This window comes from Chlamydotis macqueenii, chromosome 15 (assembly GCF_036417535.1).
Source record: "Chlamydotis macqueenii isolate bChlMac1 chromosome 15, bChlMac1.mat, whole genome shotgun sequence".
Taxonomy (NCBI): domain Eukaryota; kingdom Metazoa; phylum Chordata; class Aves; order Otidiformes; family Otididae; genus Chlamydotis; species Chlamydotis macqueenii.
This window is the reverse complement of record NC_141570.1, coordinates 2,852,792-2,875,436: the sequence shown is the minus strand read 5'-3', so window position 1 is coordinate 2,875,436 and position 22,645 is coordinate 2,852,792. Positions and strand designations below refer to the sequence as shown.

Sequence of the window (22,645 nt, the reverse complement as noted above, 5' to 3'; positions counted from 1 at the left end):
AGTTACTAAATGATTCAGCATGATACTGCACCCACGCGTTTTAGCAATATTGATGAATTCATTACCCTTCTGTTAGCTGATGGATGTTAATGGGCTAGAATTTCTTCTGTGCATTTGGACTAGATGGAATGCTCTTGGAAAAAAAAGATTAGAAAATGGAGTGGGTGAGTTTCAGTTGCTTTTTGTTCTGTTTATAAATCTAAAGACAGAATGTTTTTAATGACTTGCATTAAAACAGTGGTTGAAAGAATAATCAACAGCACAGGGATACCAGGCAGCTGTGGGAGGTACAGATAGAAGTAGTAATACACAGGGGATTTATTTGCATTTTTTTTTTTTTTTACATGTCTCAAGCTATACTCAGCTGCTTCAGAAATATCAGAGGCTTGAGTTTTGGATTACACGTGGTAGGTATTGTCTTCTATGTTTGGACTCCTCGCAGGGTATGTGGAGTCCCGAGGACGTGTATGGCGTTGCTGGTTGCAGAGTATCGCAGCTAAGAGGGTATAACATGTTCTCTGCAAGAGCCGACTGGAAGAAAATGACCTTTAATAATGGAACAGGCACAGATGCTTTTTAGTAACAAGTCTTTGTCATCCTCTTTGAGAAGAACACGCTAACTCCCACTCAAATAATTTTCTGTCTAAATATCCAGACTAGATAAGAGTAGATAGGTAGAATATTGCTACTGAAGGATTGATTCGTAAAACTTGAGGAATTGTTACGATGACAGCTGAAAAATTCAGTATATGTGCATGGGAGAATGTGGGATTCACTGACATCTTCAAGACAATTTTTTTTTTTCCGAATTCCACAGAAATCAACAAAATAATAGTGAACCAAGATAATATGAAATCTTTGCATCTGTGAATAGCGATGATTCTTGTTAGTGCCTGAATGAAGGAACTGGAAAGGTTGGAAAGCTTTAAATAGCATAATGGTGAAAAATTTGTATATATATATTTATTTTTTTTTTCTTGGTCTTTTAGTGATTCACTTCCATCAAAGATGAATTTAAGAATATAGCTCAAAATCAGGAACGGAGGCAGCACAGCGGTAGGCCAAAGTGACTAGCAATATTTTTGAGTGATGTTTCATGGTAAGCATGACCCAGTCTAAATCCAGGCTGCTGATGGCAGGATGATTGCGCCTTCTCTGGCTGCACAGACTCTCTGCCTGGCAGAGCTCCTTTGGCTGGAATCGCTTTTCCTGCTGAGATGGGGATGCTAGATACATAAAAATGCTCTTTTAGGAAGAGAGAAAAGAGATAGGGTTGTTTCGAAAAGATTTTGGAAACTCTATGGAGTGTGCAGTATGAAAAGATGAAGATACGGAGGAATAAGAGGGAAAGCTGAAGAGCAAACCTTGCAGGACAGATGGCTAAAGTCAGCTCATAAAAAGGGCGGGGCCAAGATTTTAAGATATTAGCTAATTTTGAAAGAGTAGAGAACTGAATTTTCTTCTTTTCTGTGGCTGTCTTCTACATGAAACACGGTGAATGTGAGTCTTACTGTTACTTGCAGCTGGATAGTAACAGGCAGTTTCCCAGAAAGCCCGCTGTTCACGGTTCTCGCACTGTTACCTGCTGAAGGCAAGCCCCAGTCTAAACCGTTGACTTTAACTTTACCAGCAATTTGACCTTTCAAGGTGCAGCTTTACATTTTGCCTCGTGAAATGTAACTGTAGATTACTGTTGAAATGAATGTTCCTTCCCTTATTTGTGGTGTACTATAAAGTAATTAGAGTGACCTTGGGATTAATTGGTTTGGTGACCTGATCTGTCAGAAACTCCGGCTATCCATCTCCCCCTCGCCTCCCCCGGTTTGTCAGATCAGCTCACTGAACTGATTCTATCTTGAGATCTGGCGTGAGGGGCAGGGAGGTGGCATGCGACGGCAGAGCAGGTAGGAGCAGGATGCTGCTGCCTTCAGTAGCAGCCCTCAGCAAGCTGAGAATAAAATGTAAGGTGAAGCCACATCCTCAGTTCCTCTCTGAGACTGACTGCTGAAGAGTAAAGTCTGGTGTAAAACCCCAGTGTTTGGCCAGAACGTTCCTCCAGCGGGGTGCGGAGAGGACTTCAGGGTATGTTTCCTGCTTCAGAATTTTATAGCAACTTATTACAACTGCACGTAGCTTGATTTTTGAGGGTTAAAGTAACCTTATGCTAATTTTTACCAGTTAAGATAGTTGAACTAAGACCGTGTGTTGGCTTTTCAAGATGAGTGTGCAAGTGCGGTGGCTGTGAGGGATGACACTTGAAGTTTTATGCGTTGATGAATGGGATATTAAATCAGTCTCCATTTTCTTTGCAGGCTGGTGGTTTATGCTAGCAGCCAGTACACCTAGCAGTTTTAACTGAAGAAAGTAGTAGCGTTTTGCATGTATGGACAGATATGGCTTTGCAGATCTTACACTATTCCTTGAACAATCCTTTTCATTGGAAATTAATGTCGTAAAGTAAAAGTATTAATTAGTCTCGCAGCTTCTGCAGTAGTAACAGGGAAAGTTAGATTGTTTTGTTTTTTTTTTTCCAATAATCTTCGTCATGATGAGCATTTGCCTTTGGCCTACTGAGTTTATTAATGTGGCTGCGTGTCTGCGGTGTGTAGGTGGATAGGAGAAACTGCTCATGGTGACATCTGCTTCATAATAATGAAGTGCAAACTGGATTTAGTTAACGAAATCATTGGGTAACTGTAAGTAGCAGGTACCTTCCCGAAATACCAAGTCTGATAAATGAGCAGAGATCTATACGAATACAGCAATTCTCTTCAGGTTTGAATTTTAAAAATTGCAATTGTATGAGAATACCCTATGGGTTAAAGAAGTAGCTAGTATTTTGTGGTCTTGCAGGCTTTTCGGTGTAGTATTTCCAGTTCCTCTTGTGTTCAAGCTGGTCTGTCAGGGCTCTGAGCTGTTGGGAGAGAAGATATAATGGCTTCCCCTTGGCAGTTTCCTGTCACCCAGTAAGCAGCCTAAGTGACAAGGCTGGACTTTTCTAATTAGTGATAGATTCTAAGACACATCCTCTGGCAAGAATATCGAGTATCTTCCTCCCTTGCAAAATGAAAATACAGAAGGAGAGAAATGTCTCCCACTGTCCTCAATTCAGTTGAAAATGCTACTCAAGTACACCTGGTAAACTCAATTTACTGCAGATTGTTACCTTTTTGTTAAGGCACACATTGGGTGATTTTTTCCTTTTCTCTATTTGTGACAATAAAGTATGAAATGCTTTCATTCAAGTAGGCAATCCCCAGAGAACAAATTCCCTTTGAGAGTTCAGGTAGATATTGTCACTGCCGTGTTGGATTCATTTGCATTTAGAATTTCTGGTTCAGTGCGTAATGACTTGACCTTATGCTCTTTTGTAATTCTGCGATATTCTGTTATTCATTACACACGTGGTATTTGCTGTATTACCAGTGAAAAATAAACTGGGATCTGCTGCGTAAAATGCAGGTAGTACTGTCGATGACACTTGACCCAGCCATAGAAGGAGGAATGTGTTATTTTTAAAGAGATGTTGTCAAAGCTTGTAATCCTAAAATTAGATCTCCAGTGTAGGGCGGATTTGGATCGTTTGCGGTCTCTTACAGAGACTGTCCCCTTCCCACACTCTCAGTAATTCCAGCTGTGTTACGGGTTGCAGATGTCAAAACACCGGCAATGCTGACTTCGTGGGTCCCAAAGTAAAGTGGCCAGGTAACGCTGCTGTGTTCTTGTCTGCGAGGTGAAAGTTAGATTTCTGCTCCTTGTCCCCCCTTTCTGTAGACTCTGTGGGTAATGAGTTAAGCTCTCCGCTGAGCTCGAATACTGCCGTGGTAATGGAAGTAGACACGTAGTAGGGAAAGGTGTTATAGAAAAAACTGAGGCAAACTTGTGTGTGTAAATCTGTTTTACAGCAAAGCGGCTGTACAAGCTGGAGTTAGTTTTTCTCTGTGAGTCTGAGGCATGACTGTAAAATCAATGTAGAATGTAACCTCCGGATTCATGAATATGCATAAATTTGAAAGAGAATTATGTTTCAGTATTAACTCTTTAAAGAAATAATTTGGCCACCTGCTGTCTGTGAAAGCTGACCTTGTTCTCTCATTTGTAAAAGGGAGTGGAAAGCTTCCAAAACTTTTAATTTTGTACCATTTCCTCTTCTCAGAAATTACACGGAAGAAGACAAGCATTTAAGCTGTGAAAAATGGAAATCAAACCTTTCTTCTGGAGTTAACCCTGTTCTTCAAACCATTTGCCAATCTGTATTTGGAACTCATTTCCTAAATAATTTTGAAGGTTGAGGAAAGGCATTGATGGTAATTTCAGTGTCTTCATTTTACTGTTTTATTCACATGAATTGCTGTTTTCTCTGCCGTACAATAGCGAGAGAGAGCTTGTAAGTGTGATACTTGTTGGCTTCTATGTATAGTGCCAAGCTTCTCTGCTTCGCTCAGTACTCTTCTCCAAGTGACCACAATGTACAGTTGCCCCTCTTCCTGTTTGGTTTTGGAGACAGTGTTTGTATTGCAGTAGGATATTATACCATAGGCGGTATAATGAGATCCTCTGGTTATCCAGTTGTTTTGCAAGAATTAATTATGAATAGGGGCAAAAAAAAAAATGTGAAAGAGAATTAACAAAGTTTGAAAAATTCTCTGGCAGTGTGGGATCCAGTACAAGAAATATATATTTTTCTGGATTATTATATTCCTATTCATGAATTTTAAATAAAGGCTTGTTCTAATTTTTTTTTTCTAAGATTTCTGGTTATTGTTTGTGGAAAATAAGGCTTTCTAAAAGCATAGCGGGTTTGGATTTGTACACTAGGATGTGAATTTACGGTGTCAGGCAATGGGAATACTTTTTTTTTCCATAGATAGAAGCTGACTTACTGTTACTGTTCAGGTTGTGTTTGTGTTTTTTGCTCTGCACAGGTATGGTGTCAGTGTCTGTCTGGGGGAACTTCTTCCTTAGTCAGCATCTGGCAATGCTTTCCTCTTAGCCTGATTCTTTGCAGACTGGCAAGGAGTACTCTGCAGGCCCTGGGTTCTCTGATTTATCCTGGAATACAGGTCCCTTAGGATTGCCTGCCCCTATCGTTCCACCCTGATAGCAAGCAGAGCAGATTTCTAGCTATTTGTGTGTATTCACACAAACACCTCAGAGGTAAGGCACGCGCTTTGGCTTTGTAACACGTTGGAACTTCTCATAACAGCTGCTTCAGCACGCATTGGGTAGGAGAGGCTCTTGAAGGCTTCATATTTCACTTAAGTTCCTTTGAAATTACAGTGGGGTGCCGGTATCCCAGGTGGTACTGGTCGGATCCCTTAACACTGAGGATGTGCGTTCGTAAAGCAGAGCGCTCGGTGGCACGGCTGGCCTGAGATAGCCCACCTGTGCCCAGTGTTGCAGCGGTTTGGTCTCCCGGTTGCCAGCGCAGCTGTTGAGGACTGTCCTGGGAACTGAATAAGGGAACCTGCTGTTGGAGTGCGTTTTCTGTCGATGATCGGAAAAATCTCTCTGTGTAGTTGCAGTATGAATCTTTGTTGTTACCTTTCCATGTATTTAATGAAAGGGGGGATATTTTTACATAGATTAATATGTCTGTAGAGACTGCCTTAAAATCACAGAATGACTGAATTAACTGTTTTGAGAAATTCACTTTATATTACTTACAGTAAATGTCTAACTTACACATGTTGTCTATAATACTGTTAATTAACATTTTATGCAATTTTCTAGTGAACTTCTTGTGTTTAATATTAATTTTCTCACTTTTTATTGCCCACTTGATATTAAAGGCTTTTCATCTATTTCTGGTCCATACTTAGCTGGACTATGTATATATTTACCTTCAGACTTGATCTGAAGGGCGTTTAATCAGTGCAGACAAACCCTGGTTTGAGTTTTACATTCCAGAGATCTGAACGGATTCTGCTGAAAGCCTGCATGTAGGTGAATCTATGTGGCTGTTTCTTTGAACTAAGTTTATGAAGGACTCATTGGCTTGTCCTCGTTTCTGTGTTAGTCTTAGCAAATTAAAGATGGTTTCCTCATGTAGAGTTGATTTACTCAATTTAATCTCTTGTGAGGGAGAGCAGTTGAGAAGTTCAGTCAATAATTACTTTCTGTAGGAAATACAGAATTGTATGTTTGCTTTTCTATCTATTTAAATTTGACGGGCTACTTACAAAACAGAGAAAATGGCTTGCAGGGACCAGGGGAGAGAAAATAGGGAAGGCTCCCCTAAACTGAACAAGAGTAACAGCTCCCTCTTCCCTTCTCTTTTAAAGACATCTCTTCAAGCCGACAGCCTTTTTTCCTGTTGTTCGCAGGGAACAGCAGCTTTAATCAACGAGTCTTATTTTTGCTTTCTTTGCAACTGTACTGTTAAAAATGCAAACTCAGATTTTTGCTGAATTTGCAAGTGCATTGTGCTTCCTTGCGGTTTGTTGTGAGACGTTAGTTCACTGAGGTCTCTGGAAAAAAAAAAATCTGAACTTTCTATGTAAGTATTTGATCTTGCATTAGAAACTGTTCTCAGTTTTATGCAGTAGGGATATTTGGCTTTTTGATCTCTTTAACCATAAGATAGGCTGTTACAGTGTTCCACAACCTGTAATGATAAAGGAAAATGCATCCTTTGCGGCGTGTAGAAGCAGAGCGTTTGTAAAGCAGACGCTGAAAGGCATACAGAGCTCTCAGTGAAGTTACTGCTGCTGCCAAAATAGTTCTCTCTAACATTGGTACAACTGGATTGGGAGGGGGAGTTAAAAAATCCATCATCTTTCCACCCCAGTCATCCTTTGTGGTTTTAATAGACTAAAATGAAGTTCAGAGTTAACTGTCTTTAGTGAGTTAAAAGTAGAATAGCATTAGAAAACATGTCTTTCCATCAAGAAAAGGAAAATATAGACATTGATATGATTCTCATTGAATGCGTTTGTTTTAATGAATCAAAGATAAAGAAGGTAAAGAATCATTTGAGCAAAACCTTTAATTTTCTGGAAGAGTGAAAAATGCTCATTTCACTTAATCCAATGAATTGTCTTCTTGATATATGCTGTACATTTGTTTTTCTGAAGCAGTACTCCAGACTTACTCTCTGCTAGTAGCCTTACTCAGAAGCTTCACCCTAGCAAAGCTTCCAGTCTGGGGAACAGGGCTGCCAGAAATTGGGCCCCGTGCGCACGAGTGCACTCCAGGCTCACTTGCTTTTGGGCTGGAGCTTTGTTAGTAATTTAACTAATAAATCCTAAACATAAACCTAAGCGTTTCCCAAATACGGGGTTTTCTCCAAACCTTTTCTGCACTTGGTGAGGCTCTAATTTTTATTCTACTTCTTGCCTGCCCTTTAGAGCAAAACCACAAATAGTTTTTCTTCATTTAGCTACAGCCTGCGTGGAGAGCACAGCAGGGCCGTGGGTCCTGCCTTTGTTCATTTGGTTTCTCCTCTGAAACCAGGTGCATGGGTTCCTAGTTTGTGTGGTACGGTTGGGCAGGGATGAAGGCTCTTCTCTTTCTGGTGCTGGTTTTTGGAGCTTGGCAGCTTTATGTTATGTGTAATCAGCTCCTTCAAAAGTGAGGCCAGGGTTGGATCGCTCTTACTGTTCTCACATTCTACCTCGCAGCAAAGCTTGTGACCGTCGCTGTGCAGCCTGAGCAGCTCGCCGATTCACCAGAAAACAAACCACTGCTAAAAAGCTAATTTTCTATGAGACTTCAAGTTGATTAGTTTTACTGTGCTGTTGTGTAATTGCTAGATTTGATGCAAGAGAGAGAAAGGAGAAGTGGTTGGAGGGTTGGGAGGCCGCTGGGTTTGGTGCTGGCTTACAATTAGCTTGGGCTGGCATGTGAAATTGCACCCTGATTGTTCCTGTGCCTGCTTCTGTTGTGATTATGATTAATACTTCAGGTATTTATTTTGTTGGCCAAAGCAGGTGTTACTTAGGACTAGTAGGTGTTCCCATGTTCTATAAAATTTACCCTTCCAAATATCATGTGTAGTATTGAAATGATTTTTTTTCAAAAGCTTGTGAAGTAACAAGTAATAAAAAACTTTTATTCTTTAGTTGGAGAGGTACAGGCAGGTGAGGCTTTTGCTTATATAGTGTACTTATTTTAAAAATATTTTCATAAGTCCTCTCATCCCTGACCTTTAAAGAAACCAAACTCTCATAAGACAAGAATGTTTTTCTTAGATGTACAGTGGGTTAAAAGACAGGAAACGGGGTTGGGAGTGAATGGTTGGTTCTCACAGTGAAGGGTTATTCGGAGTGAAGCGTCCTGCCAGAGATCTTGCAAATACTCCCTTTTCCAGATCATTTCTAAATAATAAGGTGGCCAAAGTGAACCAAATTAGTCAGATTTGAAATGAATCTTGAATTGAAAGGAAGGGAGAAAGACTGAGGTCTGCTGACAGGCAGGTGAAATAACCTCAGTGGTTTTATGTGCGTGAGTAGGGGCACAACCACCAAAAGGCAAAGAGACTTTTGGGAGGTATTTGATAAAGAATGGGAAATCCTAAGCAGTAAAGAACTATGTTGTGATATAAACGTTTGTTATTGCCAAATCTGAAATGTAGAGTGCTTGGAACTGCGTATATCTCAAAAAATTGAAGTGTAATAGATGTATGGATAGATGTCTGGAACGATCAAGCAGCTTCTAAATAGAATTTCAGGAGATGAGCAGTTTCTATAAAATTATGAGACACGTAACGAAGCTGACATTGACTTGCTCTTTCTTTAGAAACATACCTCCTGTCTACAGCTGGGGGAATAAATGTCCAAGTTTAAAATAAGCTGAAGTGCTTGTTTGTGTAGTGTGGTCACTGCACCGCTGTTGCGTACTTGCTGAGGGTGAAACAGGAAATACAAGTGGCTTCAAAAAAAGAGGTTGGTAGAGACACAGTGAGCTCACTGCTAGCTGGCAGAGCCTCCACCGCAGATTGCATCTGAGATGTCTAAGCTGCTGATAACATAAGGCAAGAGAATGTGTTCTTTTCATATAGTCTTTACATGAGGATTTGGGTCTGAGGATGTTGGACTTGGTGAACTTTTTATCAAACTGGTTTAGGAGATCATGGTTTCAATTTTTCATGTTATTTTCTGCTTTTCTGGTTGGGTGACAAGCTCAGCCCTTATGGGGGTTTGCATTCTTCTGGTTTGGGTCCGTATCATCAGTATAGTTGTTCATGGTTAGTCTGGCACTTCCATCCTCTGCTGGCTCCAGTCTTACCAGCTTAAGAAGTTACTGCCTGCAGCCTGCCTTTAGTTCTTTTTGACCATCTTTCTACCAGATGCTGCCACCTCCTTGGGTAACTTCTTTCAGCTTTGTCTGTGAACTTGCCCTTATTTACAAAAAGAAATGGTTTAGCTTAAATAAGGGGAAGGGGAGGTGTTGTGAGGAGGTGTTTAGTTTTTGGGTGTTTTTTTTGTTTTTGTTTTCTAGGAAGGGTGTGTGCCTTTATGCTAAAAAAATCATTACAGAGCTGTGCGTGGTCTAAGTTGACCCTTAATTCTGCTTTCGTTCTAAATGGCACCATAGTACTTTGAAGAATGTTAACAATGTTAGGCTTGAAATCTGTGCTTTTCTTCTCTCGGTGTCTTTTGTAGGTGATACTGTTGCTTCTTCTGAGTGTTTGGAGAAACATTTTCAGAGGACATCCTCGATGTGCAATCTCTTAGTGTCGCAAGTTCCGTTACAGAGTCAGCGCTGAGTGCAAGTGATGAATATAAAAAACTGTTCTGTGTTAATGCAATAGCAAAATCTGCCGGTGTACTCAAGTAATATTGAAACAGTGACCTTAGATAAATAACTGAAACAGCTTTCCAGCTCCAGAGCTTGTCCTTGGGTTTTCCTACCAGTCATTTTGGTTTTACAATTCCATTTTCATATAATTAAAAATTCTTCTGTGCTATGCGAAAGACGTACAGAGCAGAAACTGTGGATCTGATGAGTGTTGTCAAATGCACAAAGTAAATGCATTTGGGGGAAAAAAATAATTCCCCTCTAATCTGCTTAACATTAAAGGCCAGCCTTGAGTTGGAGTGCATCCTTCTGGTGCTCAGTTCTCCTCCCTAGACCTCAGCTGAATGCAGAACACTGTTCAAGATCTCTGCCCTGAAACTGAGTGTGCTTTAAACTTACCTGAGGTTTCAGAAATCGCTTAGTTAAATTTTAGGAAGTTTGCATATTCTCTCAGTACGCACATTGCTACATCAGTGGTAGCAAACCGCAGTTGTCAGCTGCTAGAGGGAAGCGAATGGCTGCTAAGCGTGGAATTTCTAATGTAGTTTCATCTCAGCTCTGCAAACCAGCATTGTAACTTCTGTAATTAAAAATTCTAGGTAGGTTTTACTTTGTTGGAAATTAAATCTGTAACTCGTTTCTTGGACTTTGTTTCTGTTTTGCTTTTCAAATTTTGCATTTGCATCAGCCTGGATATTTTCTTACTTTTGTCTTGTTCAGCAGTTCAGGTTTTTAATGTTTAATATTACTTGTGAGAAGAGCAAGTTGTTTTCAAAATCAGATGTCCTGAAGAAATTCAGAGGGAAGATTCACCAGTTAACTCTAGCAAAATTTCTCAGAAGTGTATCTAGATTGCTTTCCGTGTAGGAATAATTAGAGACACAACTAATGTGCTTTGTTTTCTTTCCTTACTCAGGTCATGATTTTCATTTTCTCGTGTCATTCTCTTGAAGAGAGGAAATGATTGTAGTGGAACGTGTTACAAATAAGCCACTGATACGGAGCCTTCGCAGTTCAGAAACGTTCATAGAAGAGCAAATATAGCCCTTTTTTGTTCGCGTTCTGGAATCTGTCTTGTGAAAAAGGGAAATAAAAATGACGACTTCGTCTATTAGGCGGCAGATGAAGAACATTGTGAACAATTATTCAGAGGCCGAAATAAAAGTTCGAGAAGCAACCTCTAATGACCCCTGGGGTCCCTCCAGTTCATTAATGACTGAAATAGCAGATCTGACTTACAATGTTGTGGCCTTTTCTGAAATTATGAGCATGATCTGGAAACGACTGAATGACCATGGCAAGAACTGGCGACACGTATACAAGGCCCTTACTCTGTTAGATTACCTGATTAAAACTGGTTCTGAGAGAGTGGCGCAGCAGTGTAAAGAGAATATTTTTGCTATCCAGACGTTGAAAGATTTTCAGTATATTGATCGAGACGGTAAAGACCAGGGCATCAATGTGAGGGAGAAATCTAAGCAACTAGTGTCTCTTCTGAAGGATGATGAGCGACTCAAGACAGAGAGGGCCCAAGCCCTGAAGACCAAAGAACGCATGGCTCAGGTGGCCACTGGAGTGGGTAGCAATCAGATCACCTTTGGCCGAGGCTCCAGTCAGCCAAACCTCTCCACCAGCTACTCGGAGCAAGAATATGGAAAGTCTGGAGGATCCCCAGCATCTTACCATGGCTGTAAGTACCAGCAAACACACCTAAAATAAATTTTTCTTAGTGTTCTTTTTCTTTTGAGAGATTTAGTGTTCTGATTTGCCGTTAGATGTAAATAAATGGTGCCTTCTAGGAAGATTAATATGCTGACTGCAAGGGGCTTTTTGCAATGGCCGAGTCTTTGTAGGTCTGCTCTGTGGCACTAATGTCTTTTCAAATGCCTGGTTAAAATGTTTGTTTCGGGGAGGATGTGTGTGTTGACATAAGTCAATTTAAAAAGGGGTTGTTTACTGTCAGTTCCCAAAGGTAGCATTGTCAAGCTGCTTTTGTGAACATGGTCCAGTGTTTGATGTGCTGGGCCCCCAATCTCAGTAGAGAGATTGTTAATAATTTTTTTTGTTTCTAGTTTTAAAAGGAGTGCTTGAAAATTTGTTGCGTTGAGGGTTTTTTGTTAAGTATGGTGCAAGAAAAAATTAGAAATATGGAATATTTCCTGGATCATTTTGCTAGATGTTTTCTGCGTGTTGCTGCTATTTTATTTTAGGAAGAATGGTATTTAATTTCTTTTATCGCTTACTCAGCAGTTCTTAGAGGAGTAACTCTTTGAACTTGTCAGTGTTTAAATATTTATAGTATCAGCATTTGGTATGCAAGTATCAGTACTAAATACTGTATTTCATTCTTTAAAAAATAATGCAACAATGTGGGAAGAATGGATTCTTTATACCACTACTTGGGGGAACTCCCTGTCACGTTAGGAAGAGGCCTGATTTGGCGCTAAATCCTTCTTAATATAAGTAATGATCTGATGAAAGCTGCTTTGGCTGGAATGTTGGTGGTTGTGGTCCGGTTCTGAAGGAAAATCTTTTCTTTAAATGAATGCTTATAGTGTGTGCAGGACTGTAAGTGAGCCAGTGTGGTGAATCGATTGAGCACCAGTTTTAAGAATCTGAAGTTTGCCGTGTCCTGCGTCCCAGAGCGCTTCTCAAATTATAAATAAGTGAATGGTGTCGGTACCCCTGACAAGTACAGAGGTTTTCTGTGGAAGGCAGTAGGAGGTAGCAGGACAAATCAAGCTAGGATGAAGAAAATCTCTGTCAAATTAAACCTGTGGAGAAGAGCAGGAAAAAAATATTTTTTTCAGAAGGAAACGCTTTTAGGATGGAGGGTTCAAAAAAAAGTGCATGAAGGTTTCCAGGTATGAGAATTCTTATCTTGCCTCTTAATCAGCAGTGAAATAAGAAATATCATAGTTTTTCTGTAATAACCATACGTAAGCATTAATTCCGTGTGAATTTTTTAAAATAACATGTAAATTGTTATCACAACAATAACATTTTTTTCTTTTGAGGTCTGTAGATCTGTCAACTACAAGAAAAATTCTTAATTTAGGAGATAGCTTGAAATGTTGTTGTTTTTCACTTCTGCTGAGCACACCTTTGGTTTGTTCCACAGAGTTATTTCTTCACCAGCTCTTAACTTTAATTAGTGCATGTAACTATTGTTTGTCATGTTAAATGCTACCAGAGGCTTCAAACTATTCCTCACAGCAAGGGTTGGGCAATGCAGGGTGTGCTTCTGAATTGTTGTTCCTCGGACACCTCGGGAATTTTGATGAGGGAGTAGATGACAAGAAGCAGGTTTGGTTATTCTTTCGGTACAGTGTTGGCTTACTGGATACTCTCATTTGCCTGTGTATGACTTTGCTGTGTATCTCTATTTGCGGGATTACTTTTGAGGTAATGATTTCTTAATCTTTTTTTTCTCCTCCCTCATAAGCGTGTACCTAAGAAGCTTTAGAAATCTCAGGATTTTTTAAAATTTTTTTTTCCTTCTCTTTGGATTCTTCCTCTGTTGTAGACTCTCCTGGACTTAGTTATCCATCAGCAAAAATACAGGTGGTTGTTAGTTTTTATGATCTGTATCTTTTGGAGTTTTAATGTTTCTTGTATGGTTTAATTGAGTATAGCAAAGGAAACCAGCACCTTACAAAACAGCTGTGCTAAGTGCTTTTGATAATGGAAAACTTTGTGTAGAGCTTTGCCCTTTGTCCTAGGAAACGAGGAAGGAGTTTCATCAAAATCCAGACATCTAATCTGTTACATAAATGCAGGGTTATTCTTCTTTTTAAATTTAATGGAAAAGATGCTTTTCATTATTTAAACTGAAAGAGATTGTATCCATCCTGTTTTCTTTTATTCTATGATGGTAGCCTTCTTTTGTTCTGAAAATAGGGATTCAGTAAAATATGTGAAAAGAGTTAAGTTACGCTTAGCTCCTGGGAAATACTCTCCTTATAACAGTTTTAGGATGCGGTTGCTGTACCGTATGCTCTGGTAGAATTGTCTTTCATGCCTCTGAGTCTTTGAAGAGGAGATCAGAGATATTTAGATTTGCAGTCTATAGCATGAGATTTGCCTACTAAAAATGTACATCCACCCTCTTGCTGAATATTTAGCGTGTCTTACTAACATTGAAATATAGATAAAGCTTGGGAGAGCGTAACAACCTTTTTACCAACATAGCTGAATGTAGTATTTCATCTCTCAGTGTTTTGGTATTGGCACATTTTACTTTTCCTTGCTCCGTGCAATGGGTGAGGATTGCAGATTTTGAGATTTCTTAGCTGAGTGCATTCCCCTTACTTGAAAAGATTGTGTTTGGCTATAAAATCTCCTCATTTTCAGTACTTTCTTGAAGAGGAAAAGAAGCCTGAGCTGACTGAAAAAGCTTAATAGTTTCTCCAGGACACATCACTAGGGGAGCAAGTAACTTCCAGTGCATGATGTGTTGGGATTGTGCATGGGGGATCTCTTCCCTCCTTTGTCAGTTGCTGAAAGTGCAATATTGGATAAATCTGTGGACCCTTTTTCGTTCAGTTTCTTCAGACTGTTGAGTTAGCTGCACTGCACTGCATTGACTGTAAACACTGCGGTGCTCAAACTACTGCTCTAGCTTCTTAAGCATGTGTGTAGGCTTGTTTCTGACAGTGCATGTATGAATTGGTTTTTGTGTTTGATGTTGAGCAAGTAAGGTTTTTCTTGTAGAGTTGCTGGTCTTTGTGTCCCAAATTTATCCTTTATGAAAAATCAGTACCGAAAGCTTGTATAGTGTGAGAGAATTGAAGATGGAAAAGGATCTCTTGACTGATGTACTATCATCATTGCTCACTGCTGCAGGCAAGACACATGGGTAAAAAAAGGACTCTTTCCCCATTTCCTTGCAGATATCTTCATCTCATCTCTAACGGTCCTTTAGAAACTGGGGAAGGTGAAATGGTGAAGCATGACAGTTTTTAATAATCCTTTCCCCCAGCGCTTTGCATTAATGACTGTTGGCATTGAAGGTCTCTGCTGTAAAGCTTGTATAATTTTAGGGAGTACATTATGGCATGTGAATATTACTAACTGTAGATGCAAACATTCGTAGAAGTATTGCTATGAGACTGTCTAGTCTCGTAATCTGTAAATGGCAGCCAAGAGAGATACTGTAAAGCTAAAAGCAAAAGTAAAGCTTTTTGCATCCTCCATCTTGTCAGCAATTTCTGACATACCGGGGACAAGTGGCTGTCTTCCAGCTTTAAGGCAATTAATGTTCAGGTTAGTAGCTATTAAATGTTCCATGACAAAATACGTGGGAGTGTTTTATTTGTTTTAGAAAATGTCTAAGTTGTATGGAGTTGCAGGAAATCTGATACCAGATTTTATTTCGTGCTAAGGAAATGTTCTTGTGTGGTGCTGAAACTAAACCTGCTGGGGAGAGGAAGGAATATAAGGTTGATATTTGAAATTTTTTGGAATCATAGTTCCCTACCCCTAATCTGTCTTTGTGTCGAAGTCTTGTCCTTATGCTGGATGCTAGTCACCCAGTTTTGAAAACTTCAGCCTCTTGTTCCCAGCCTTATTTTCATCTATGCCTGCCAATGGCCATTTAAATACGATTCTGGATTTACGGCTGCGTGTGCGATGGGAGTGCTTTGTTAGAATCACCTGTCTTGATAAAGTCCTTCATCTAGTAACTGTCTTCTTAAAGTAGTCTTTCAGCAGAGGCTCACACAGGAGTATTACTCTGTTGCTACGCTGGAGTCGTCAGCAGGGCAAAAGCACGTGTGGAAGACAGTTTAGAGTCCCTGCAAACCGCTGTGCTCAGGCCTGCAGAAGCTCTGAGGTGGGACAGGAGTGTGGGAACTGAGATTGTGCCGTTCTTTCTCGGCTGCGCTGGCAGCAGGTTAGTTGTGTTGTCTTTAGGGGACCTGTCCGGATTGTCACACTTGGGCTGTGGCTGCTCGGAAAGCCAGCAGCGTGGTCTGCTGCAGCTCCTTCTGGCTCGGGTGGTTCCAGGAGTCGGAAAAATGACGGGAAAAATCCTTGGCACCCACCTGCCCCCAGCAGGTAGTGTGTTTGAATTAGTTTCAACTTTGAATGATCCCAGGAAAATGTTCCTCTCCCTGCCTGGCTTCGTGTTTTAAAACCAGGTTTACTGAAGCCCCGCTTTTTACAGAGGTCCAATCCTATTGTGCCTAAACCGGGACCTACCTGTGTTATTTTGGGTTGTACACATGTCCTTTCCGCTGGCCATCTGCTGCCTTGGGTTGGGGTTGCACTTGGAGATGTTGGCAGAGCAAGACTGGTCTGTGCTTGAATGTCCTGATTTCATTTGCACAAACGTGAGGGAGTAGGGAATAACGCAACGTGCAGGGTGTGACCTGATTTTAGAGGAGCACTCTGCCCGGAGGTAGGCCGCTTGGCTGAGAAACGAGATTCGTTATACATGCAGCCTGTTTAATAAAAGATTGGTCAAAGATGGGCTGGAAAAGGACTTTTATGGATCTTGTGAAATGCCAAGTCTGTTAACCTTACCTGTAAAGATTTTGGGAGCAGTTTTCTTTAGCTGAAATCATGGTATTTAATACTTCCAGTGATTATTCGCATTAAGTTGGCTCATTATTTAAAAACAGTTTTGTGAAGCGTCAGCAAGTTTATGTCCACTCATCTATTTCAGCTTTGTCTCCCCTTTTGCTTGAAGTAGAAAATCATTCAGAGAAATTACTGATTTGAGTTTGACACTACAGGAAATTCAGAATGCTCCTGGTTTTAAGATAGTTTATTTATTTATTTTTAATAATCTGTTCTGCATCTTTGCAGGTTGGAATACATCTCTGGCCTTCCATCTTAGTCAGGGAGTATGTGATGTATCATCCAGCAATGAATCTGCATGAGCTGCGTGGATAATTTCTGTAGTTTGAAGTGCTGAAGGAATTTGGTAGACGTCTGTTATCTGTCAGATGTCTCAACAACTTGATTTAATCCTCTCATCATACTTTTATTTTTCTGGTGGTCTGCGTAAAGGTGGGAGATACCATTGGTGTAACCAGGCTTCTGTAGTTGCAATAAATTATCTAACGATATGTCTTAAGATAAGTGGAGGGATCATCTGAGAGAAAAAATGCTCTTTAACCAAAACAAGCCTCAAGGATTTGTTCAGTATAATTGAATTTCAAAAGTGCTCTGCTTCAGTGCAATTAGAAACCATGCAGTAAGGCAGAACAGCTCCACCTTGTTGCATTAATAAGTGCTATTAATTCTCTTCTTGTATTTGAAGCATCTCTTTAACTCCCAACAGAAAGATGGATTACACAATTCCTTCTAGATTAAGCAGTTTCACGTGACCTTTCATAGTTCCAGAGGTTAGGTTGGCTTTTTGAAGGTATCCCATCTTTATTTGGATGATCTTTCATTTGAAGACTAGCAAATGGGATCTCTGCTTGGTTCCCAAGTGAATTGCTATCAATTTTGAGCTTCTTACCTTGATATTATTCTAATTTTTCAAGTCAGCCTTGGTTTTATCTACTTTTGTAGGCGCACTGATTGAGTGAGGAAGCAGCTTTTCTTTCTGAACAAATGTGACTAAGAACTGAATTCTGTTCTTAAGAATGCCATCTGCAAATCATAAAGTTGTGGTTTATGTTCCGTGGCACTCTGTGCCATCACTTGGTCTAGAGTGACATTTAAAAAAAAAAAAAAAAGCCACACCAAAAAACCAGGCACAGGCTTCTGAATGAAAATAGCCAGTCTGATTTTTATGATGAGACTGATTTTTACCATTAATGTAGGCAATGACTCTGCTTTCTAGCTGTGTACTGTAGATACGCTTTAACTCATCAACTTAACCAAACCTGTGGATGACCGCAGAGTGCTTTTAATGTAGCCAAAATGTAGTAAATTACCCACAGATTAGTACGTGCTATGACGTCTGTCGTACGTGAGACAGATGGTGGAGCAGAATCCTGCTTTAGTGATTAACTGAGGCTGGAAATTATTTCCTTGCGCTGCAGCTAGGGGCTTTTTGAGAAGACAAGCGGTGGCATGTCGCCCTGCAGAAGCAGATACCCAGGCACTTGTTTCTGGTGGCCTGGAGGGGCCAGGATCTCCGAATTCTCAAAGCGGCAACAAAGCAGGGCTTAGCAGGTCAGAATTGATCTATTGAATCCCATCTGACATAAACATCTGAGTTAACTGTCATGTGCTGGGGGATAAGGGATTCTTTGTGCGGCAGTGATACTGTTACTCAGGCAGTAACCTTCCTGCTAGATCCTCAGGACTCCAACGTTAATGCAGGATGAGGCCAGTGTGGAAGGGCAGTTGTGGTACGGCAGGAATTTAGGAGTGAAGTAGCTGGATAAAAGTGCAGTGAGTTGTCCCCTAATCCTTTTTCAAAAATTTATGCTGACAGCTATTCAATGTAGATGATTTTATAACAACTGCAGACATTTAAATATAAAATAGCAACATTTTTACCAATGTGTTTTAATGTGAGGCCCAAGGAAGAATTCCTAATTGTCAGTTTTTTCCTTTTTTTTTGTAAAAGGACCTCTAAAGTGCCATTTACAGTTAATAAAGCCAAGTAGAATGAATTGCTGAAAAGCCTAAAAGTGAAAAGAAATAAGCTATATCTGTGAGCCCCCTTATTATCTGTGTTGAGATCCTGGAGCAGCTGAATGCTGGTCTCTGTTGGGAGCTGTGAGGTAATGTAGCTCTCTGCCAAAGCGAGCCTGCCGTTCCCGTGCGCGGCTAGGAGGCGAGGACCCGCCGTGGGAGGGCGAGTGAGACGCTTGAAGTAGGATGCAATCCCTGCTTCTTGCAGCTTTTTAGTGCAAAAATGCTGCGTGCTGTTAAAAGCTGAAACTGGTGAGCACTTGCAGGAAGCAGTCCTTCATGTGGAAATGGGGGGAAACCCCACAGAGCTGACCCATTTCACATAATTTTAAAGTCATTCTGCCGTCCGCTTCTTAGTTGCTATGGAATGTAGTTATGTCAACAGAGATGGAAGAAATCCTAGGCAAAAGGTGCAGGAAATCTCGTTCTTCCCCACAATTGCGGTTAAAGAAACACAGGATAAGAGAGCACCTTTCTGAGCACAGTCCAATCGCCATCTGTTCTCAGGTTGCTGCCCCATTTGTGTGCTTATCCAGCTCAATTTTGAAAGCAATTAGGACTCTCCTTCTGCAGTTCCTACTGGAAAGCCTGTTTGTGTCTCAAATTTTTGTGGTCCATTTATCCCATTAGTTTTTGCCCCATTATCTGAAATAGCCTTTCTCACTCCATAGTACTTGCAAGGCTGGTGTATTTAGCAACCATAAAGTACTTGCTCTTCTTTTTGCAAAGATAAACACAGAAAATATTCTCTGTGCTCCGAAGGGAAGCGTTTCCCCATCCATTCTGTTTTGAAATCATCTGTCTTGTATTTGAATGACTAGAGTTGCATTTGCTGTTAGGTGAATTCTCACTGCTGCTCTGATGCAGTAGTGCTAACGATGATGATGGCTGTGTTGGGTTGGTGGCTGGGAGTTAGGTATTGCAGTACTAAAGAATGTTCGCTACCTCTGTCACATGCAGTTGGTGCCTGTAATTAGTAGAAGATGGTCATCAAAGAAATTATTTTCTTTCTCCATATCATCCCATTTCTATTGTTCCCTTCTCAGTGATCTGGTTTTTTTATATTCCTGTTTCTCCTTCTAGTTTGACAGTTTTTCTTAGCATTTTCTTTGCCATTTTCCATAACCTCCTGCTTGTGTTCATGTAATTTTTCTAAAGATTGGTCTTAAAGCCAGTTCTTGAGAAACTGTTAGTAACTTCCTTGGCGGTATGCAGTATGCTGTAATATCTTTAACTGGTTCTTTACCTGTTTCGGTTCTTAAAATACCCTCTGTTTAACAGTAATATTCTATGTAACATCATAAAATGCTTTGCTGAGTCCATGTAGATTAACTGAACTGCTTTTCCTTTTGACTGACAAATCAGAGGGAGATCTCAGTTTTTCTGTTTTGGACTACCTTTTGGTAAACTCATGTTTTGTTTTAAATCGAATATTCAAACTTTACAAACATTTTAAGGTTGTGTTTTCCATGCTGGCAGACGTTCTGTTATCTGATGCCCCCTTTATTCCTTCTCCAAGTGTGTAATAGTCCATATAATATATTGGAGAGCCTGTCTGTGACTGTACTCGTGAAGCTGGCTAAATTTAGGTACTTCATCTGAGAGAGAGTTTGAAAAAGCAACAGAATTGGGATATGAGTAACATCTTTCTAAGTGTGAAGTAAAGAGTTTGATTGGCTTCATGATCAGTGCAAGGTGGAAGGAATTGTTCTGGCTGATAAATGAGTTTGTCCTTTTAGAAACAGAGTGGGATGGGGTGGCAGGTTGTGTGGATGGTGGAGAGGAAAAGGCATTCCTCATTTACCGAGAGTCACCTTCCTTCTGGCCTGCTGAATGAGAGAAGGCTGCACTTTTTATTTTATAATGTCATTTTGGCCTAAAACTTAGAGTGAGACAAGACTGGGAAATACTTGGAGGATTGAAGTAGTGACTGAAAAAGTCTTTTTTTTTTTTTTTTTTTTAATTTAAATTATGATTTGGCAATGTAATTCTTACATGCCTAGCTGACCTGTTAAGAAGAAATGTGATTTCTTTGAGCTTGACATCATAGTTTAAAAAATACGATTCCTCTTTATTAAATTCCAATATATATCTTGTGAAACTAATTGTCATTCCAGGCATTAAATACAAACTTCCTTGCTAAAGTAAGACAGAACTTTTGTGTATAATCTGGGTGCTAAAGAATTATCTGAGAGAGAGAGAGAACACCAAAATTATTTTAATTACTGTATAGGAATAAACCTATCAGTGTTGTCCCGTTTGGAGGGGAATTTTCACATGCTGCTGTAGTGAAAGCATCAGTAAAAGAATATTTGTGTATTGAGGAATTGTGTACCTTAGCTGTCAGACTTGACTGTTATTCGGAGGGGAGTGAGAGGGGGATGATCCACTGCTAGTTAGCTAATAGAGGTCTTCAGCCAAAGAAAGTCCAACCAACAACAAAAACCAAACCATCCCCAACCTATATAGCAAACTTTTTTCCTAAATGAAGAATGATACAGTATTTTTGTAAGTTTTGAGTGTGAGTAGCTGGCTTGTTGGTGTCTGAGCCTGCCTAGCAGTTAAGAATAGGTCTTTATCTGTCCCATTGAGACTGTATTATTTTACAGAGAAGTGGGTGGTATCCAGTTTTTTTTTACCCTGATATTGGCCAACTCCCAGCAAATTCTTAGCGATGGTGTAAGAAGGAAGAAATATTGACAGATGTTTTCTTGAATGATCGATTATATAGTTTAAGTCCGTGTCCTGCTCCCCTGCAGGCTCTGATACGCTAAGAGAGGGTATCCAGCATTTGTTGATGATACTTCTTGATATTACAACCCCACTAACACAAGAAGCCTTTGTTTTCCAGGAGCCGTTTTTCCTTTAAAGCAATTGAACTGCCTTGCAAAGTTCTCCCTGCTTAATTTTTCTGGCCTGGTAACCTCAGCCGTGGTGGAGCTTTATCTCTGACAGTTCAGGGAGCCGATGGTCAGCGAGTTGGTGGCACCTGGGGGGGGTCTGTCGCTGCGTTGGGAACCTTGGAGAATGGCTGTGTGAAAGTGGGGTGGTCTTGTCAGAGGAATAATCAAACCTGTTACATCTTTTTGTTGTTTGGTGTTAAATTTGCTGGTTTTTGTCTTCAACAGCTACATCCCCTCGAGTGTCCTCGGAGCTCGAGCAGGCTCGGCCTCAGACAAGTGGAGAAGAGGAGCTCCAACTGCAGCTCGCGCTGGCAATGAGCCGGGAAGTGGCGGAGCAGGTCAGTTCCCGTGTAGGTTTTCCAAAGTGTCTATGCTTTGATAGTTGAGACTACAGTCTTGTTTTTTTCAATGGCAGCTTCGCTTTGCTCCAGGTGGAATAGAGGGGGGAGAAAGGCCATTTTGGAAGATGGCCTTATTTATTTGTTTGTTTTTAAAATCTCTTTTTAAAGTAACTGCAGCCTCTGAGCTGTTGAGAGTAGTGGAAGATGACAGTCACTTTGCAAGAAGACTTTGTGTGGGAGGATGTTAATCATCACATTACTGAAGATGTTTTCAGTTAGGAAGAACTGAAAACATGACTAGTCCTGAAAACCTTCATTAACGGGTCTAGCATCAGAAATGTCAGTGAATCCTGGTTACGATGAAATTTTGAATGATCTGCTCATTCGGTGAGATTGTCTGGAACGGAAGGGTGACCTGACACAAAGTACTAGAATTTATAAAGAACCTCGTTTAAAATAACTTGGCTCCTAATCTGCCACCAGCTTATGTTACTGAGGTAATTGTTAGGAGATTCACTCTGAATTTGGAGTAAATGCTGTAAATGTGGATAAGTTTACTGCGTATTAATATATAGCAAAGTAGTTGAATCTCAGCTGTGACTGAAAATTCAAGTCAGCCTGCTGAGTGTCTGTAATATTTCAGAGGCTTCCTGTGACAGTTTTAGCTGACTGCTGTATGTTAGGCATTTGTATCTCTGTGCTTGGAAAGGGAAGCTATCACCCGGTAAACTTTGTCATTATTGAGCAATAAAGTTAAAGAGAATAAAAATCAGAATCTGTCAGTTGAAATGGCTTTAAAAAAAATCACAAGGGAAATACCAACGGGGGAATTAGTCAACTACTGAAAGATGTGGTGCAAGCAAAGATATTTACAGTAGTTGAATCTAGCACAAACATGGTAGTTGACAGATGTTAAAAACCTACAAAATATGCATGGGGTTGGCTAGGTTAATTCGCTGAGTGTCCTTTGTTAACAATGCATCAGTTGTGGAGGGAAGCTGGCAAAAGCCAGGAAAAATAAGGTTTGAATCACTGTGTCCTTCAGGGGTGACTTGAATG

General features: G+C 40.3%; 1 protein-coding gene across 4 annotated transcripts in view; it reads left to right on the top strand.

Moving 5' to 3' along the window:
* EPN2 (epsin 2) overlaps window positions 1-22,645 on the top strand; it is a 44,743-nt gene that overhangs the window by 10,132 nt on the left and 11,966 nt on the right. For all 4 annotated transcript variants that reach the window (XR_015260196.1, XM_086759620.1, XM_086759617.1 and 1 more), the window contains exons 2-3: window positions 10,658-11,431; window positions 21,471-21,583. Coding sequence is in view for 3 of the 4 variants with exons in the window: in XM_086759620.1 (XP_086615746.1) it covers window positions 10,837-11,431; window positions 21,471-21,583 (708 nt within the window). In the remaining variant the exon portion in view is untranslated. The remainder of the gene's footprint in view (window positions 1-10,657; window positions 11,432-21,470; window positions 21,584-22,645) is intronic.